The sequence below is a fragment of the Crotalus tigris genome, unplaced genomic scaffold (assembly GCF_016545835.1).
Source record: "Crotalus tigris isolate CLP2741 ecotype Arizona unplaced genomic scaffold, ASM1654583v1 scf7180000017744.3724543626:3957646, whole genome shotgun sequence".
Classification (NCBI taxonomy): Eukaryota; Metazoa; Chordata; class Lepidosauria; order Squamata; family Viperidae; genus Crotalus; species Crotalus tigris.
Genome location: NW_024096611.1, coordinates 2,125,614 through 2,142,457, shown reverse-complemented (window position 1 = coordinate 2,142,457; position 16,844 = coordinate 2,125,614). Strand labels below are relative to the sequence as shown.

Genomic DNA, 16,844 nt, shown 5'->3' with positions numbered 1-16,844 from the left:
AATAGACTCTCTTGAATAGAGTCTAATTCTATTGGCTTTCAAAAGCCATAGGAATTGTCCAGGCTGTCTCTGCCCTGCTGAGCCTGCCAAAAGTCCCATTCTGCAAACGGTACTGCACCAGTTGAGTAGTCCTTGACTTACGACCAGTTGAGTAGTCCTCGACTTACGACCGGTTGGGGGTTGCGGGATTAAAAAGGTTGAGAACCACTGATTCTATACTATAAAGTTACTGTAAAAATAAGGTGCACTGTCTTTTTTTAAAAGAATGTTAGAACTCCTAACTCATTCAGTGCTTTTACTACTACTATCTGAGTAATTCTTAATGCATACAGAAACTTGAATATAAGCACACAATTAAGACTGTACTAATTAATGAATATCCCAATATGAGAATAGAACAGTTACAGCTTTTTTATCTTTTTTTTTTTTTACCAATGTAGCCCACACATCTAGGGCTCAGATACATGAACTAAGCAATGCCCTTCAGAAATTGTGCCTTTATTTAGTTGTCTTCTCCAAAGGTCTTCATGCCATACTTGATGAATCTGCAAAAATAAAGAAGCAAGCAATAACTGTAGGCCAATCGAAAGGTGATCCACATTAAATTACAACAAAGGAATGGCATAATGATTATGAAAAGCTTAAGCTTTCTGGGAATACATTTAATTAAAGGTTAACACTGATTGCAATTATTTTGATGAAGATTTTAGAAATCCATTGCTAGCAGATGACAACATCCCATCACAGCACTAGGATCGTAGCCCAACTCCACTGTTAATGTAGAAACAGCCAGACCAACTGGAAGAAGTGAACAATGAGCTCTGACTCAAAAAAAAAAAAATTAAAATAATCTGAAAATAAAATTGCAGGGGCTGGTAGAGAAAAGACTTCTCAAGATCCAGAGTACTTTTGGTCGTTTAAGGATCTCTGCATAAACATACAAAGGAGCCCTAAAAAGATCCAATATATAGATCCACACATGGAGAGAAATGTCGAAATCATTAAATCAGATTGGTCAACACAGGTCACAGGTAAATTACAAAAGAATCCTTTCAAAGTTACAACTTGAAAGCAAATATAGCTGCAAGAGGTTGGGGGCTTTTTGAAAGCACGAATTATCCTTCTCTTCAGTTAACTAATATGAAGCAACCCTTCCCCACATGCCCCTCCCCCTTTTCTAATGAGAGCCATGATAATCTGATAAATTTTCCCTTGGGGTTTGGAAATTCCTGTTCTTGAATGTCAGGTCATAGGTGGGAGTACCTTTGCTCCCAAGGACTGCAGATTATAAATTTACAGTCCTGGTTCTGAAGAATGCTTTCTTTCCTAAATAAGATGCAAGGGCATTGCAGGTAGGGTGGGAGTGTGCAACAGAAAATAGCTCTGTCATCTCTTAAAAACAATTTGATTGGAATGATTTATTGGTAATTGTGTTTGTAATTCCCCTGCTGGCTTCTATGCATTGAACTTTAAAGGGCTGGAGCAGTATTACTTGATTGACTGAGCAGAATTACACTGAGATTTTTTTCTGCCCCCTCTGATATATGCAAAGGGCAGCAGTCAGTCCATAACAGTTTTGTGCAGGTCCCTACTGATTATGCATATGAAGAATATCCAGATCAAAGTTGAAGAGCTGTTGTTAAAATGAACATAAGTGCATACTATTTTTTCCATCTATGTATTGACTGATCCAATCAGCAAAAGCAGCAACATTTGTATAGACTCCTGGATAGCCTTTTCTTCCACAACCAAAGCCCCAGCTGATTATTCCATTAAGGGTGTAGTAGCTTGAGTCTTTTGCAGGACAAACCAGTGGACTTCCAGAATCACCCTAGTGAAAAGGAATATGACTTATGTTAACAAAATCTGTTTGTCAAAGAAGTATGTTTTCACAGATTTTCACTATGATCTTAGCTTATGTGTTCTGCATGAAATTTTCCGGAGCTGTGGTGGCATAGTGGTTAAAATGTAGTATTGCAGTTTATGAGTAAATTTTAGAGTATTATTATTATTAATAGTTTATTATAGTTGAATTTTTATTAATTTTATTATTATTTTTAGTATTAGTATTTAACAATTTGGATACTGTATTGTTTAATAATATTGACTTGTTTATATTATGTTTATTTTTAATTTGTTTATACTTATGTTAAAGGGGAGTTAAAGCGCATTATGGACTTGGTTATTTATATAGTTGGTTAATGTTAGTTAGAGTTTGATTATTATATTTGTAACCCTGTACTCAGCTCTCGGAAGTGGGGGAGGGAGAGGGGGGTTTAGGGTGGGTGGGTTTTGGGGTGTATACTGTAATTTTTATAAAACTTTTCAATTAAAAAAAAAAGAACGTAGTATTGCAGGCTGACTCTGCATTCCACTGTCAAGAGTTCAATCCTGACCGGCTCTAGGTTGACTCAGCCTTCTATCCTTCCAAGGTCAGTAAAATGAGGGGGCAATAGGCTGACTGTAAACTGCTTAGAGAGGGCTGTAAAGCACTGTGAAGCAATATATAAGACTAAGTGCTATTGCTATTTCAAATATCAGTTGACTCATAGTGACTACATGGACACCTCCATCTCTTTTCTGATACAGTATAGAAGTTGTTTGCTGTTGCCTTCCTCCAGGGAGTTTTTTCATCTTCCCAATCTAATCTACAGCCATGGAATTTCCCAGTAGACTCTGATTCAAATACTAACAAAGACAAACCCTGGTTAACTTTTTCAAGACCTGCCAAGATTGGCAACCCGTAGCAACCAATAAGGAGTTAAGAATATAACTCCTGTTGCCATCCCATCATTATTTTCTGGTTATTTATTATTCCTCACCATTTATCAGCAAATGAAGATGGATCCTGCTAAGTTCTGAAGACAGTGCAAGACAGCAGATGTCTGCTAATCTATTCTTCCTGAAAGATGCACATTTTAAGGAGACAAGCCTGCTAAATAAATCATAGGAACTGCTTCCTCAATGTTTTCCAACAAGCAGTTTTCATAGCAGAACATTTCTCCTTAAGTAATTTATCAAACAGAACATTTTTTATAGGGAACGAGAACCATGTTCCTTTGTCATGGCTTATTTTATTGTTGTATTGTTTACTTCTGTTCTGTTTACACATCTTTCATTTTTCTTCCTTTTTATTATTGTAAGCCACCTAGAGTAGCCCTACAGTGAGATAGGCAGCAAATAAATTCAACAGATAAACAAACAGTGTTCGGGAAATATGGTTGACTAGGGTGTTCCTGTTAATATCAAAGCCTCCACATCTCTTTGTTCCACTGTAATCCATCCTGTTCTATGGAGAGGTATGAATAGGGGATTTCTCTGCATATTTGTCTAGGATAGGGATCTTCAAACTTGGCCCTTTTATGACTTGTGGACTACAACTCCCAGAATTCCTCAGCCAGCATGCCTGGCTGAGGAATTCTGGGAGTTGAAGTCCACAAGTCATAGAAGGGCCAAGTTTGAAGACCCCTGGTCTAGGATATAACCTGTGAAACCCACTAGATCAGGATCTTCCAACTACTCTCAATCAAATGTGCAAAAAAGTCCCCCTCATATTTGCTCACTTAATAAGGGAAGATGTTGGTGGAGAGGGGAGGCAGAGGTGACAAATGCAAGAATATAGAGGCAGGCTGATAGAAAGGATAATATCTCTGCTGCAGAAATCTGGTTTTTCATCATCTCTTTGCTGGCATCTAATAGATGTTCAGATTTTTGCAACCAACTTCCTAGCCAAAACATACCCTGCATTAGATATGATTTTTTTTTTTTGGTTGGGTGAACAAAAAACATGAACAGAGGTACATCAATTCTCTGTGAAACAGTTTTGTTGTCATCATCTTAGTATTATTGGAGAGCTTCAGAATTTGTGAAATGCATATATTCCATAGGCAGCTTACCGTACATCCATCCTTTCCTCCTCCTGCAGGAAACCCAGCACAAAACATCTTTTCGTTCACAACACCAGGATAGTTCTCATAGTATTTCTGACATTCTTCGGAAACCAAAATAGGAACTTTGAGTTGGTGCAGTTTACTTGACTGTGCTCCATCTTGAGGTGAAAGAGAGGAAAAACAATAGTTTACAATGAAGAAAGCAATCAGGAGGACCTTAATGTTGAAAAGAAAGATAGCAGCTGATTTCATGGAACCCTTGGTCTAATTTCAAAATCCCTCCGAGAAATCACTCTGGGCATCTGGCAAGAGTGAACAAACCTCCCTGAGAAGAAGGAAGAGAAAGTGATAACAAAAAAAGAGGGGAATGGGAGGCAAAATGAAAAAGGGAGGCTTGCCTACCACTGGTTTGGCCTTGCATGGAACCCCCTAAGAGATTGCCTATCATGGAATGTAATTCTTGGTAGAAAAAGGATCTTCTAACCCTGCCTTATGTGTAACACACTGAGTTGATATGTGTTATGCTATCATTCTTGCAGTCTACCTTTACTTGTTTTCTATAGCTTTTTTTCATACACTCCCTTGGTTGAAGAATTGGATAAGAATCATTCTGGCTAATCAATGAAGAGAATGTTCTGATGGAAATGCTCACCTTCATACTGAATGCCCCATCCTGTAATGACACAAATCCTTGAAGGTTCGGTCTTCTTGTTTTGCTCTGGAAGGCACACTGGATGAACGTAATGATTGAATTCTAAAGGCTCAGTAAGTTCCACTAGAGCAATGTCTGAATCCAGAGTACTGGTGTTAAAATCCGGATGTGTGATGTACTGCTTCACCAATCTTTTCTACACATGGGGAAATCATGGCAGCATGTTATATGAGAATATATGCTCATGTATATTGGATATGCTTATCAACTTGGGTGCATGCCAGTTGATCTGTCTGAGACATGGATACAGCAGAGTTCAATATAGGATAGTCCTTGACTCATGGCCACTGTTGGGATCAGAATTTCTGTTGCTAAGCAGGGTGGTTATTAAATGAGATTAAGTGAGATTTTATAATTTTTTTTACCACAGAGAATAGAACAGAACAGAACAGAATAGAATAGAATAGAATAGAATAACAGAGTTGGAAGGGACCTTGGAGGTAATCTAGTCCAACCCCCTGCTTAGGCATCCACACAGAGAACCAGTTGTTCACATATTTGAATCCCACCACTGCTATAGACCAGTGTTTCCCAACCTTGGCAAATTGAAAGTGAGTGGACTTCAGCTCCCAGAATTCTCAACAATGGCTATGCTGGCTGTGGAATTCTGGGAGTTGAAACCCATATACCTGGAAATTGCCACAGTTGGTAACTCTGCTGTAGACCGTTCGACCCAGGCAACTCTTCATCATCTACCAGTCAGCGCAACACAGAGTGGAACGTTTGTGCTTCAAACAATGATACTCAAGATTCCCAAGGATCTGGTAATAATCAAGTCTCTACATTTAATGATTCATATTCCAATTCCTTATTTACTACTAGATAATAAAGACAATAAAAGGATAGATATTAAAAAGAAAAAGCAAGAAAAACAAAGGAAGGAAATAGTATCCAGAAATCAAAGAAAGACATTTTCCAGCCTAGTTGTCTTAGCTATCATAAATGTAATCCTGCAGCAGAACCAAACACTTTTAAGAGCTCTATTAGGTTGGAAAGTATTTGCTGATTCAAATAGAAATCATAGCTAATAGTGTAAATACTTCAACAAAATGCTTCAATGCTTAAACTGAACAAGTTTGACAAGTTTCATATTGCTTCAAAAATCCTGTAAGACTGGCTTTACCAGTATTATAAAATGCAAAATAGTTCCCAAACCATTTTCAGTTCAACTAAAAAGGATCACTTTCCTTAAAAAGAACTGAGATTGGTTCATAGATTATAGAGTTCTACATGTTCACGATCAACTCACATTATGTCATAAAGAAAAAACAACTTGTACTAACTTGGTTGCTCTGTTCTTGCTCTTTTATATCATGAGTGCCCACCACCACTCTCCACAGATCTTGATATTTTCCTCTAGAAAAACAATATAATTCAAATATTGCTTTAATCAGCTCAAGCATAGCATCTCTCATACTCCCCTATTCATTGGTAGATAAACAAAAGTACTGAATTTGAAATAAGAATCCAGTATTGATCACAAACCAAGTAAGTTCATATTTGCCACTAGGTGTTAAAATATGATTATATAATAAAAAATCTTCAATATATTTACTATGTCTAAAAAATGTCCAGTCACTTGATAGGGATGAAACTTCCAATTTATTTCATAGAGCCTCAGTAATGAGAAGAAATGAGAATATAAATGTTACATATAAATGTTGTAACTGTCATGTAGCAACAGGCAGTAACATAACTATCAATAATTATCAAAGAGGGACTTTGTCATTAAATGGAATACATTAATATCATGCCCAGTTAATATAATTAAAGTTGCAGAAGTTAGTTGAGAGTTAGATGCTGGTATAATGAGGTGAACCAAGCCATGAGTACTACTGGCCTGAAATTGAATCAGAATTGTATGATGACCTTACTATTCACAATTAGAAGAAATAAAACATTGGTCTTGAGAACTGGATGGCATTTGTCACATGTATCATGATGGGTTTGATCAAATATAGGTAAAAAACATGGTAAAGGTAATTGGTTACCACAAGTGCTAATTTGTTAGCTGAATCTTTTGGAGAAAGTAGGACTTAACGCCATACTCTGGTTATACCTCAATTAAACCACTGTCATGTGCTATATATGAGGCTAAGTTTAAAGGAGATTTGTAGGTTTGATTGATGGAGATAGCTATCAGTTTCCTTTCAGGTACATGAAATGGCCATTCTGGTATGAAATCACTATGACAGTCTGCCAATGTCTAGATTCTTAGATCAACCATAAAGACTCAATTCACATGTTGACTGGTTAGAGTTACTGCATTAGGCTGATGAGCAGAAGAATTTTTTTTTCCCTATGGTTGATTACTCTTACTGAATGTTATATAATGCAGCTTTATTTTAAAGTGGATCTTAAAAAATTGGATGTCCGTTATGTTTTTTTTTATGAAGATAGATGACTGGTTTCATTCATATACTATATCTGCTTTTAGTTTACAGTTTTGCTGCTGTTCTTCTCCTGTTTGCTCAGCTTATATACTGAACTTAGGATGGCATACATAGCATAGCATTCTGTTATTAATTGTATTGAAACGAGCTTGTTCATTAGTTAATACAGAATATAATTAATATAGAATATAGATTTAATATAGAACACAATTCTGTACTCAATGAGATACAAAAGGAAAGTAAGGTTATAATAGTGGTGGAGGAGTGTAGGTTGTACTGGTAAATTGCAACTATATTAATAGAGAATAGGCTATACATACTTTGGGAAATAGCACAAATGCAAATTATACCAATTATCAATTTTCCATTTATTTTCCAATACTGCTGCTGATAATTTGGTAGGAAAATGTTGAGTAAGTAGCTTATGTAAAGCCCAAGTTAATTTCTTATCAGAGTAATGGTTCATAAGTTCTAAATAGTAAATTAACTAATATAGGGAGTGAAGTTTGGTTTTAAGATGAGGCCCTGAAAATAGTCTGCTTCTATAACTACACAATTGACTATTCCCAATGATTTTAAAGATTTTTTTTCAACCATATCAATGGAGAGAGAAAGAATCTTTTTATTATAAGTCATCATCTAGTCACGAAGTTAGCTTTCAATTAGATCTTGATTAACAGGATTGAAATACTGTTGTATGCATGAATATATAGGGATTGTTACAAGCTCCCCAGTAACTGCTAGTGCAAGTAACTCTTGGACTAGCAGAGAAAGATCAAGAGCTGCCAGAAAAAATCAACTTTATTTTTAATATAATAACATAAGTGGATAAAATACTGAATTTGTCAAATCTAAAAAGTGTTGATGACTGAAATTTAGTTGGATAAGTACTTTACATTTTGTGTTGTTACAGCCACAAAAAATTGTATAAGCGAAAGTGTTTTTAAGCATAGGGTCAACAAACTACTGCAACTCTTTATTTTCTTTAAAAAATATATATTGTTATATATATTGTTATCTAACCCACCACCTATGTTTTAAACTGATAGTTCAGACTCACCATTAGATAGTTACTTGGCTAAATCAAACCTTGAATAAGTAATATAACTATTTCTACATAATTACAAAATAATTCTCTGAAAACCTGTAATCCAGGAAATGTTTCTTAGAGATGCAAAAAACCCAAACAAACCAGATTTAAGTTAGATTATTGCTAAATTACCCTGCATTAGTCAATGTGTCTACTTACCTGGACAATTGTGAGTAGATATACAGAACATTGCATTCTAATTTATGCATTTGTTGGTATGTTTTCTACATTGAATAGTCCCTCTCAAAACTAGAGTATCCATATTGTACTTACTCTTTTTTTAAACAATGAGCAGCAGTAACCACCCAGGTTCTTGTGAGAACAGCTCCACCACAGATGTTTTCATCCAAAATCTGCAAGCTGGCCTGCCAAGGCCAAGAATGTGGCACAGCTTCCTCACCGCCAACTATCCGATTAAAGAGAAATCTCGGCTGGTTGGATGCTAATCCACAACTATCATCTGTTAACAGAGAAAATATAAATGTAGAGCACAACATTCTTCATGGAAAACAATGCTATTTACCCTTCACTGACTCTTTAGATTGTTTAGGCGCAGACATGTCAAACTCGCGATGTCACGTGACATTGCGCAACATATCAGAGCTTTTTCCCCATTGCCAGCAATGGAGTGGGTGTGGTTTCCTGGTGACGTGTCCGGCCCACGGGCTGGTAGTTTGACACCCCTGGCTTAGGAGTAGCTTATATCAATTTAATATTGTACAGCTGGTTCTTTACAAGCAAGGATTGGTGAGACTATTTGCTAGGTCAATTTTTTAACCTTGAAAACTTTAAAATGGGTAAACTTAAATTCCCAGAATTCCACAGCCAGCAATGGAAGTTGAAGTCCACCTATCTTAAAGTTCCCACTGCCTAGAAATACTGCCTAGATAAGCTATCAGTAACAGTAGCAGCACAGCAGTGGGGATTTGCCACTCTAAAAGTTGGTATCAGGAAGAAGAGGTGGGGGAGGTGTGCAGTGGCTATCCTAAGTAAAAGCCCTTTTTCCAAATGGATAGGTGGTCCATCAGATGACCTTCAATATGGTACCCATACTTCAATCCCTAATTATTCTACCAGTGTGCAATGGCCAAGTGCATCCCATCTCCATCCATCAAGAGGAAAGTCACTTCACTGTGGCCATCTAACAAGTCTTGCTAGAAAAATACTTTATGAGCCACCACTAGAGCACTGTCACTTTATGCCTTTTTCTTTTACCTTCCTTAAAGCCTTCCCATTACAGGTAGTCCAGATGACATCTTCATCAATATGGATGGGGAACCCATAGCTTAGCCAACACTCCCTGGACAGATGAACACTATTCTACAAAATGAAATTCAATGGTGAAAAAAGTGTTCTACATTTAGGCAAGAAAAACCAAATGGCCATAGGTGCATGCTCAATAGTAGTAACATCGGAGTCCTAGTAGACAATCCTAAATATGAGCCAAGCTGCCAAAAAGGCCAACACAGTGCTAGGCTGCATTAACAGAGGGATAGAATCAAGATGTGAAGTATTAATACCACTCCAATGCCTTGGTAAGGCCACACTTGGAATACTGCATCCAGTTTTGGTCACCACGATGTAAAAAAGATGTTGAGACTCTAGAAAGAGTACAGAGAAGAGCAACAAAGATGATTAGGGGACTGGAGGCTAAAACATATAAGGAACCATGTCTAGTTTAACGAAGAGAAGGACAAGGGGGGACATGATAGCAGTATTCCAATATCTCAGGGGCTGCCTTAAGCTATCCAAAGCACCTGAAGGCTTGGAAACTTCAAGGAGAGAAGCAACCTAGAACTAAGGAGAAACTTTGACCAATTAATCAGTCAGCTGCCTAGAAGTAAATGCTCCAACACTGGAAGTTTTTAAGAAGAGACTGGACAGCCATTTGTCCGAAATGGTGTAGGGTTTCCTGCCCGAGCAGGGAGTTGGACTAGATGACCTCCAAGGTCCCTTCCAACTTTACTACTATTACTATTACTATTACTTACAACAGTTCATTTAATGACCATTCGAAGTTACAACGGCACTGAACAAAGTGACGTATGACCATTTTTCATACTTCCGATCTTTGCAGCACTCCCATAATCCCCATGATCAAAAGTCAGATGCTTAGCAACTGACTCGTATTTACGATGATTGCAGTGTCCCAGGGGGATGTGATCCACTTTTGCGACATCTGACCAACCAAGTCAATGGGAAAGCCAGATTCATTTAACAACCGTGTTGCTAATTTAACAATTGCAGTGATTCATTTAACAACTTTGGCAAGAAAGGTCGTAAAATGGGGCAAAACTCACTTAACAAATGTCTCACTTAGCAACAGAAATGTTGGGCTCATTTGTGGTCGTAAGTCAAGGACTATCTGTATAATGGACCCCTTTGTGTAATCCAGTAGATTGAGGTTCTGATTGGCCAATATTCTATAAAATAATTTACAAAAATTCAGGTTTCTAATCTGTGAGGTTCATTCTTAAATAAGCGGATTCATCCATGAATTACGTATTAGCATAACACAGTTTCCATCAAGATTTGGTGAGTGATGATAGAATGCTTACAGAAATTTTGCATAATTATTGTTTTGCATGTGTTAAGCTACAGTATATGTCACATTTATACCAAGAATATTTACAAATTAAATTCTGGATTTCTCTCTGCTTTCATTTTCCCCTTCTTTGGGGCTATTAAAGAGATTCCCATGAGAAGCATATTTACCAGGCATGTCTGTTTCATTTGCAGGCTCACTGATTTCTTCAAGTATCATTCCACTGCTCGAATTTGTTATGTTTAAATCTAACAAAACCAGAAGAACAAGCACACAGAGGCATTCTCAGAATTCCTGTAATGAATGTTATTCAGCTTTCACCAGGAAAGATAAAAATTCAATTTACAACTACGTGTATATGCAGAGAAGTAACTGATTTAACTGATGGTCTGTAATTTGGCGGCACCATGGCTTACTTACACTTACATATTTTGCCTATGTTATTACACTAAAGATATATCAGTACAAAGGACAGCTTGAACCTGGAGTGGCAGATGAAATTGGTACATGAAATCAATATTAGTGTAATAGTGGTTCTTAATTCGTATCACCATTGCTTCATTCTCTTAATACTTCGGATCAGATTTTCTCAATCTGAAGCTGTTAATATTGAATGTCCAAATCTGAAGAGTAGCAGGTTGTGGAAAATCAGGTTTAAGATATGTCATGTATTATGATTTTAGATGCATAGAAGACAGTGTGGTAAATTTAGAGTAGCAGGTTTTAAACCTGTCTCCAAAATACAATACAGTGGTCACCATGACCAGCTAATTAGGAGCAAGACAGAACAATTTCAGATAATGTCTTATGACAAGCCATTAGTGGACCATCTAGCCCAATATTGTCAGCACTGATTCACAGGCCTGTCTAAATTTTCAAGTAAGAATGTTTCCACACCTATCTGGACATTCCAGGGACTGATTTCTGAATATGATCTGGGGGTTAGAAGCCATCCATGCTAACAATTTTGTGGCTTCATCTAGATATGGTTATGATGATATAAATCTGTCCATGATAAATTGCACTAGTTATAACCGGGTGATTGTATTAATCACTATTCTGGATAGGCTCCAGAGCTGGTAAACTTTATACTTCACTTCATTAATTCAAGTATTACATTAGAAAGGCAGGAGAAATGTGATTAAAGTATAAATTATGACTTGATTTAGAATAAAAATGTATTAATGATCCACTGAAATCTAGCAATTTGAAAGCAGTTTGCTGCTATAAACAACATACTGAAGTGGACAAAATATACTATGCATATGTATGCAGAACTAAGACACACATACTGTACACACAAACATTTTTTTTTACCTGCAACATCAATAAAGAAAAATACAGCTTTGAACCCACTGTAGGTCTCTGTTTCATCAGAATGAAACTGGATAAGCATGGTGTTAGAGGAACTCAAAACTGGTGCTGGGACAGCAAATCCACATGATCGAGCTAAGAAAATGAAGAATGAATGAATGAATGAATGGTAAGATGATAACAGCAAACTGCCACTTTTTAAAAGATAAAATACTAAAATCTCAATGAATGAGCATTCTACATACATATATAGAGGATACAACTAAATGTTTGCAGCTGTGTGTTTGTAGTAGGTTTTGCTTGGTTACCTGCTCCATTCAATATCAATTACTTTGAAATTGCCAATAACTTAATATTAGACTTTGTCGATTTTATTGATCCAACCTGTCAAAGACCCAGGAGAAGGCCCTCTAATATTGAAAGACACATGTCAATCCGTGCCTGTGAGTTTCCAGCACCTTTGGTGCCCTATGCTATTTTCTTTTAATGTTTCCACCCCTTTTAACATTTGTAAAACTTCAGGTATTATTCAAGGGCATAATTAACTCTATTAAGTAATCAGGTAATAATTATCCTGATTTTAACCTTTTTCATAGGGGAAAGTGACAAGTTACACTGCAGACGTGATTTCTATATCATTATTTTTTCTGACAAAATGTGATCCACTGGAGAAGGAAATGGCAAACCACTCCAGTATCTTTGCCATGAAAACCCCATGGACAGTACTAAAAGGCAAAAAGATATGACGCTGCAAGATGAGCCCCTCAGGTCAGAAGGTGTCCAATATGCTACTGGGGAAGAGCAGAGGGCTAGTACTAATAGCGCCAGAAAGAATGAAGCGACTGGGCCAAAGCCGAAAGGACGCTCAACTGTGGATATATCTGGTGGTGAAAGGAAAGTCTGATGCTGTAAAGATTTTTTCTCCATAGGAACCTGGAATGTAAGATCCATGAATCAAGGCAAGCTAGACGTAGTCAAAAAAGAGATGACAAGACTGAACATCGACATCTTAGGAATCAGCGAACTAAAATGGACAGGAATGGGTGAATTTAACTCAGATGACCATCAGGTATACTACTGTGGGCAAGAATCCCTCAGAAGAAATGGAGTAGCCTTCATAGTCAATAAAAGAATAGGAAAAGCAATACTGGGATACAATCCCCAAAATGACAGAATGATCTCAATTCGAATCCAAGGCAAACCATTCAATATCACAATAGTCCAAATCTATGCTCCAACCACTGGTGCTGAAGAGGATGAAATTGACCAGTTTTATGAAGCCCTACAGCACCTTATAGAATTAACACCAAAAAATGATGTCCTTATCATCATGGGGGATTGGAATGCTAAGGTAGGAAGCCAAAAGATAACCGGAATAACAGGCAAGTTTGGCCTTGGAGTACAAAATGAAGCAGGGCACAGGCTAATAGAATTTTGTCAAGAGAATACGATGGTCATAACAAACACTCTTTTCCAACAACCCAAGAGACGGCTCTACACATGGACATCACCAGACGGTCAACATAGAAATCAGATTGACTATGTGCTCTGCAGCCAAAGATGGAGAAGCTCTATACAGTCAGTAAAAACAAGACCAGGAGCTGACTGTGGCTCAGATCATGAGCTTCTCGTTGCAAAATTTAGGCTTAAATTGAAAAAAGTAGGGAAAAGCACTAGGCCACTCAGGTATGAACTAAATCATATTCCTGATGAATACACAGTAGAGGTGACAAATAGATTTAAGGAATTAGATCTGATAGAAAGAGTGCCTAAAGAACTATGGATGGAAGTTCGCAACATTGTACAAGAGGTAGCAAGTAAAACCATCCCAAAGAAAAAGAAATGCAAAAAAGCAAAATGGCTGTCTGAGGAAGCTTTGCAAATAGCTGAGGAAAGAAGGGAAGCAAAAGGCAAGGGAGAAAGAGAAAGATACACCCAATTGAATGCAGAATTCCAGAGAGTAGCTAGAAGAGATAAGAATGCCTTCTTAAATGAACAGTGCAAAGAAATAGAAGAAAACAACAGAATAGGGAGGACCAGAGATCTCTTCAAGAAAATTGGAGATATGAAGGGAACGTTTCATGCAAAGATGGGCATGATAAAGGACCAAAATGGCAAAGACCTAACAGAGGCAGAAGAGATTAAGAAGAGATGGCAAAACTACACAGAAGAACTATACAAGAATGAGCTTAACATCCCAGATAACCACAATGAGATGGTCACTGACCTCGAACCAGACATCCTAGAATGTGAAGTGAAATGGGCCTTAGAAAATCTGAGCAACAACAAAGCTAGTGGAGGTGACAGTATTCCAGCTGAGCTATTCAAAATCTTAAAAGACGATGCAGTAAAAGTGCTACACTCAATTTGCCAGCAAATTTGGAAAACTCAACAGTGGCCACAGGATTGGAAAAGGTCAGTTTACATTCCAATTCCAAAGAAAGGCAATGCCAAAGAATGTTCAAACTATCGCACCATTGCACTCATTTCACATGCTAGTAAAGTTATGCTTAAAATCCTACAAGCTAGACTCCAGCAGTATGTGGATCGAGAACTACCAGAAGTACAGGCAGGATTTCGAAGAGGCAGAGGAACTAGAGATCAAATTGCCAACATACGCTGGATCATGGAGAAAGCTAGGGAGTTCCAGAAAAACATCTACTTCTGCTTCATTGACTATGCAAAAGCCTTTGATTGTGTGGATCACAACAAATTGTGGCAAGTTCTTAAAGAGATGGGAGTACCAGACCATCTCATTTGTCTCTTGAGAAACTATATGCGGGTCAAGAAGCAACAGTGAGAACTGGACACGGAACCACTGATTGGTTCAAAATTGGAAAAGGAGTCCGGCAAGGCTGTATACTGTCGCCCTGCCTATTTAACTTATATGCAGAGCACATCATGAGAAAGGCAGGGCTAGATGAATCAAAAGTTGGAATTAAGATTGCCGGGAGAAATATCAACAACCTAAGATATGCAGATGATACCACTCTAATGGCAGAAAGTGAAGAGGAACTAAAGAGCCTCTTGATGCGGGTGAAGAAGGAGAGTGCAAAAGTAGGCTTGAAACTCAACATTAAGAAAACCAAAATCATGGCATCCGGCCCTCTCAATTCCTGGCAAATAGATGGGGAAGAAATGGAGGTAGTGACAGATTTTATTTTTCTGGGCTCAAAGATCACCTCAGATGGGGACTGCAGCCAAGAAATTAAAAGACGCTTGCTCCTGGGGAGGAAAGCTATGGCAAATCTAGACAGCATACTAAAAAGCAGAGACATCACCCTGCCAACAAAAGTGCGTATAGTCCAGGCCATGGTTTTCCCAGTTGCAATGTATGGCTGTGAAAGTTGGACCATAAGAAAGGCTGAGCGCCAAAGAATTGAGGCCTTTGAACTATGGTGCTGGAGAAGACTCCTGCGAGTCCCTTGGACTGCAAGGCGTTCAAACCGGTCAGTCCTAGAAGAGATCAACCCCGACTGCTCTTTAGAAGGCCAGATCCTGAAGTTGAAACTCAAATACTTTGGCCACCTAATGAGAAGGAAGGACTCACTGGAGAAGGGCCTAATGCTGGGAAAGATTGAGGGCAATAGAAGAAGGGACGACAGAGAATGAGATGGCTGGATGGAGTCACTGAAGCAGTAGGTGTGAACTTAAATGGACTCCAGAAGATGGTAGAGGACAGGAAGACCTGGAGGAACGTTGTCCATGGGGTCGCGATGGGTCGGACACAACTTCGCAATTAACAACAACAACAATTTTTTCTGATGATGAATTTGAAATACATAATAAAACACCGGAATAATTCATAATTCCAGTATCTAGCTTTATCACATCCTGCTGTCAAATTCAATTAATTTAAAGAAGCATTTTTATTCAGGAATATCCTGAGAAATCGTATGCGCCTGGTGCTATTTGGATTTTGAGCAATGATACTATTTGTCTAATTTCTGAGCCAGGACCTCCACAAAAAGTTTTTCTGAGTCCCTCCGTCTAACTTGCTTTTCTTCATCTCCACCTGTACCTGACAAATGAATCTTTAAAGAGCTTTCCTTCCTTGATTTGAAGGTGAGTGTTTCACTTTTCTGAAGTTTCCTGCCTGGTGTGCCTTGTATGTCATCAGGCAGGTTTAATGAAGTGGAAGGTACCTGATAACCTAAGTATAGGGCACAGGTCGGCAACCTGCGGCTCCGGAGCCGCATGCGGCTCTTTGAGCCTCCCCCTGTGGCTCCCAGTCTCCTCTGCCTTTGCAGAGAGAGACAGAGACAGAGAGAGGCAATTGCACTTCCCTGCTTCTCTCTCTCTCTGTGTGTGTGTTTGTGTCTGGGTGTGTGTGTGTGTGTGTGTGTGTGTTTTGTGTGTGTGTGTGTGTGTGTGTGTAAAAGAGAGTGCACTCACAGTGTTCTCTGAGGAGCTGAAAAGCTTTCTGGGTGGAGCTCCTCCCTTTGCTGCATCTCTGAAGGAAGCAGGAAGCAGGAAGGGCAGGAGAGAGCTAGCTAGCCCAGCTAGGCTGACTCAGGAATTCTGGGAGTTGAAGTCCATGAGTCATAAAAGAGACGAGGTTGCCTACCCCGGAGGTTGTTGGACAACAGCTTGAAGCTTGCCAGCTGAGCAGGAGATAGGAGAGGGGGGGAGAAAGAGAGAGAGAGAAAGAGAGAGAGGGGGGGAGAGAGAGAGGGGGGGGAAGAGGAGTGGCAGACCAAGGGCAGATAGAGAGGGAGGGAGAGAGAGACCCTTTTGACATCTAAAATGAAGATAACACTGCATATATCTTTTTTTACCTGTGTGTATATGTAATTTTATTCTCTTAAATCATTCTCTTGGTGATCATTGTTTTAATAGTATGGATATTCCCAAGAGTCATATTTTTACTTTTATTTTTAATGTGTGTGTGTGTGTGTGT

At 38.4% G+C, this 16,844-nt stretch overlaps 1 protein-coding gene across 3 annotated transcripts in view; it reads right to left on the bottom strand.

Annotated features, from left to right (window-relative positions):
• Positions 1 to 97: 97 nt before the first annotated feature.
• The window catches only part of OVCH2 (ovochymase 2), a 34,558-nt gene continuing 17,811 nt past the window's right edge, over positions 98 to 16,844 (bottom strand). For 2 of the 3 annotated variants that reach the window (XM_039340370.1, XM_039340372.1), the window contains 7 exons: positions 11,948 to 12,079; positions 10,801 to 10,878; positions 8,359 to 8,545; positions 5,886 to 5,958; positions 4,543 to 4,738; positions 3,897 to 4,048; positions 98 to 1,831 (listed from right to left, as the gene is read on the bottom strand). In XM_039340370.1, the coding sequence (XP_039196304.1) occupies positions 1,640 to 1,831; positions 3,897 to 4,048; positions 4,543 to 4,738; positions 5,886 to 5,958; positions 8,359 to 8,545; positions 10,801 to 10,878; positions 11,948 to 12,079 (1,010 nt within the window). In that variant the 3' untranslated portion in view covers positions 98 to 1,639. The remainder of the gene's footprint in view (positions 1,832 to 3,896; positions 4,049 to 4,542; positions 4,739 to 5,885; positions 5,959 to 8,358; positions 8,546 to 10,800; positions 10,879 to 11,947; positions 12,080 to 16,844) is intronic. The other variant, XM_039340371.1, reaches the window with a different exon arrangement.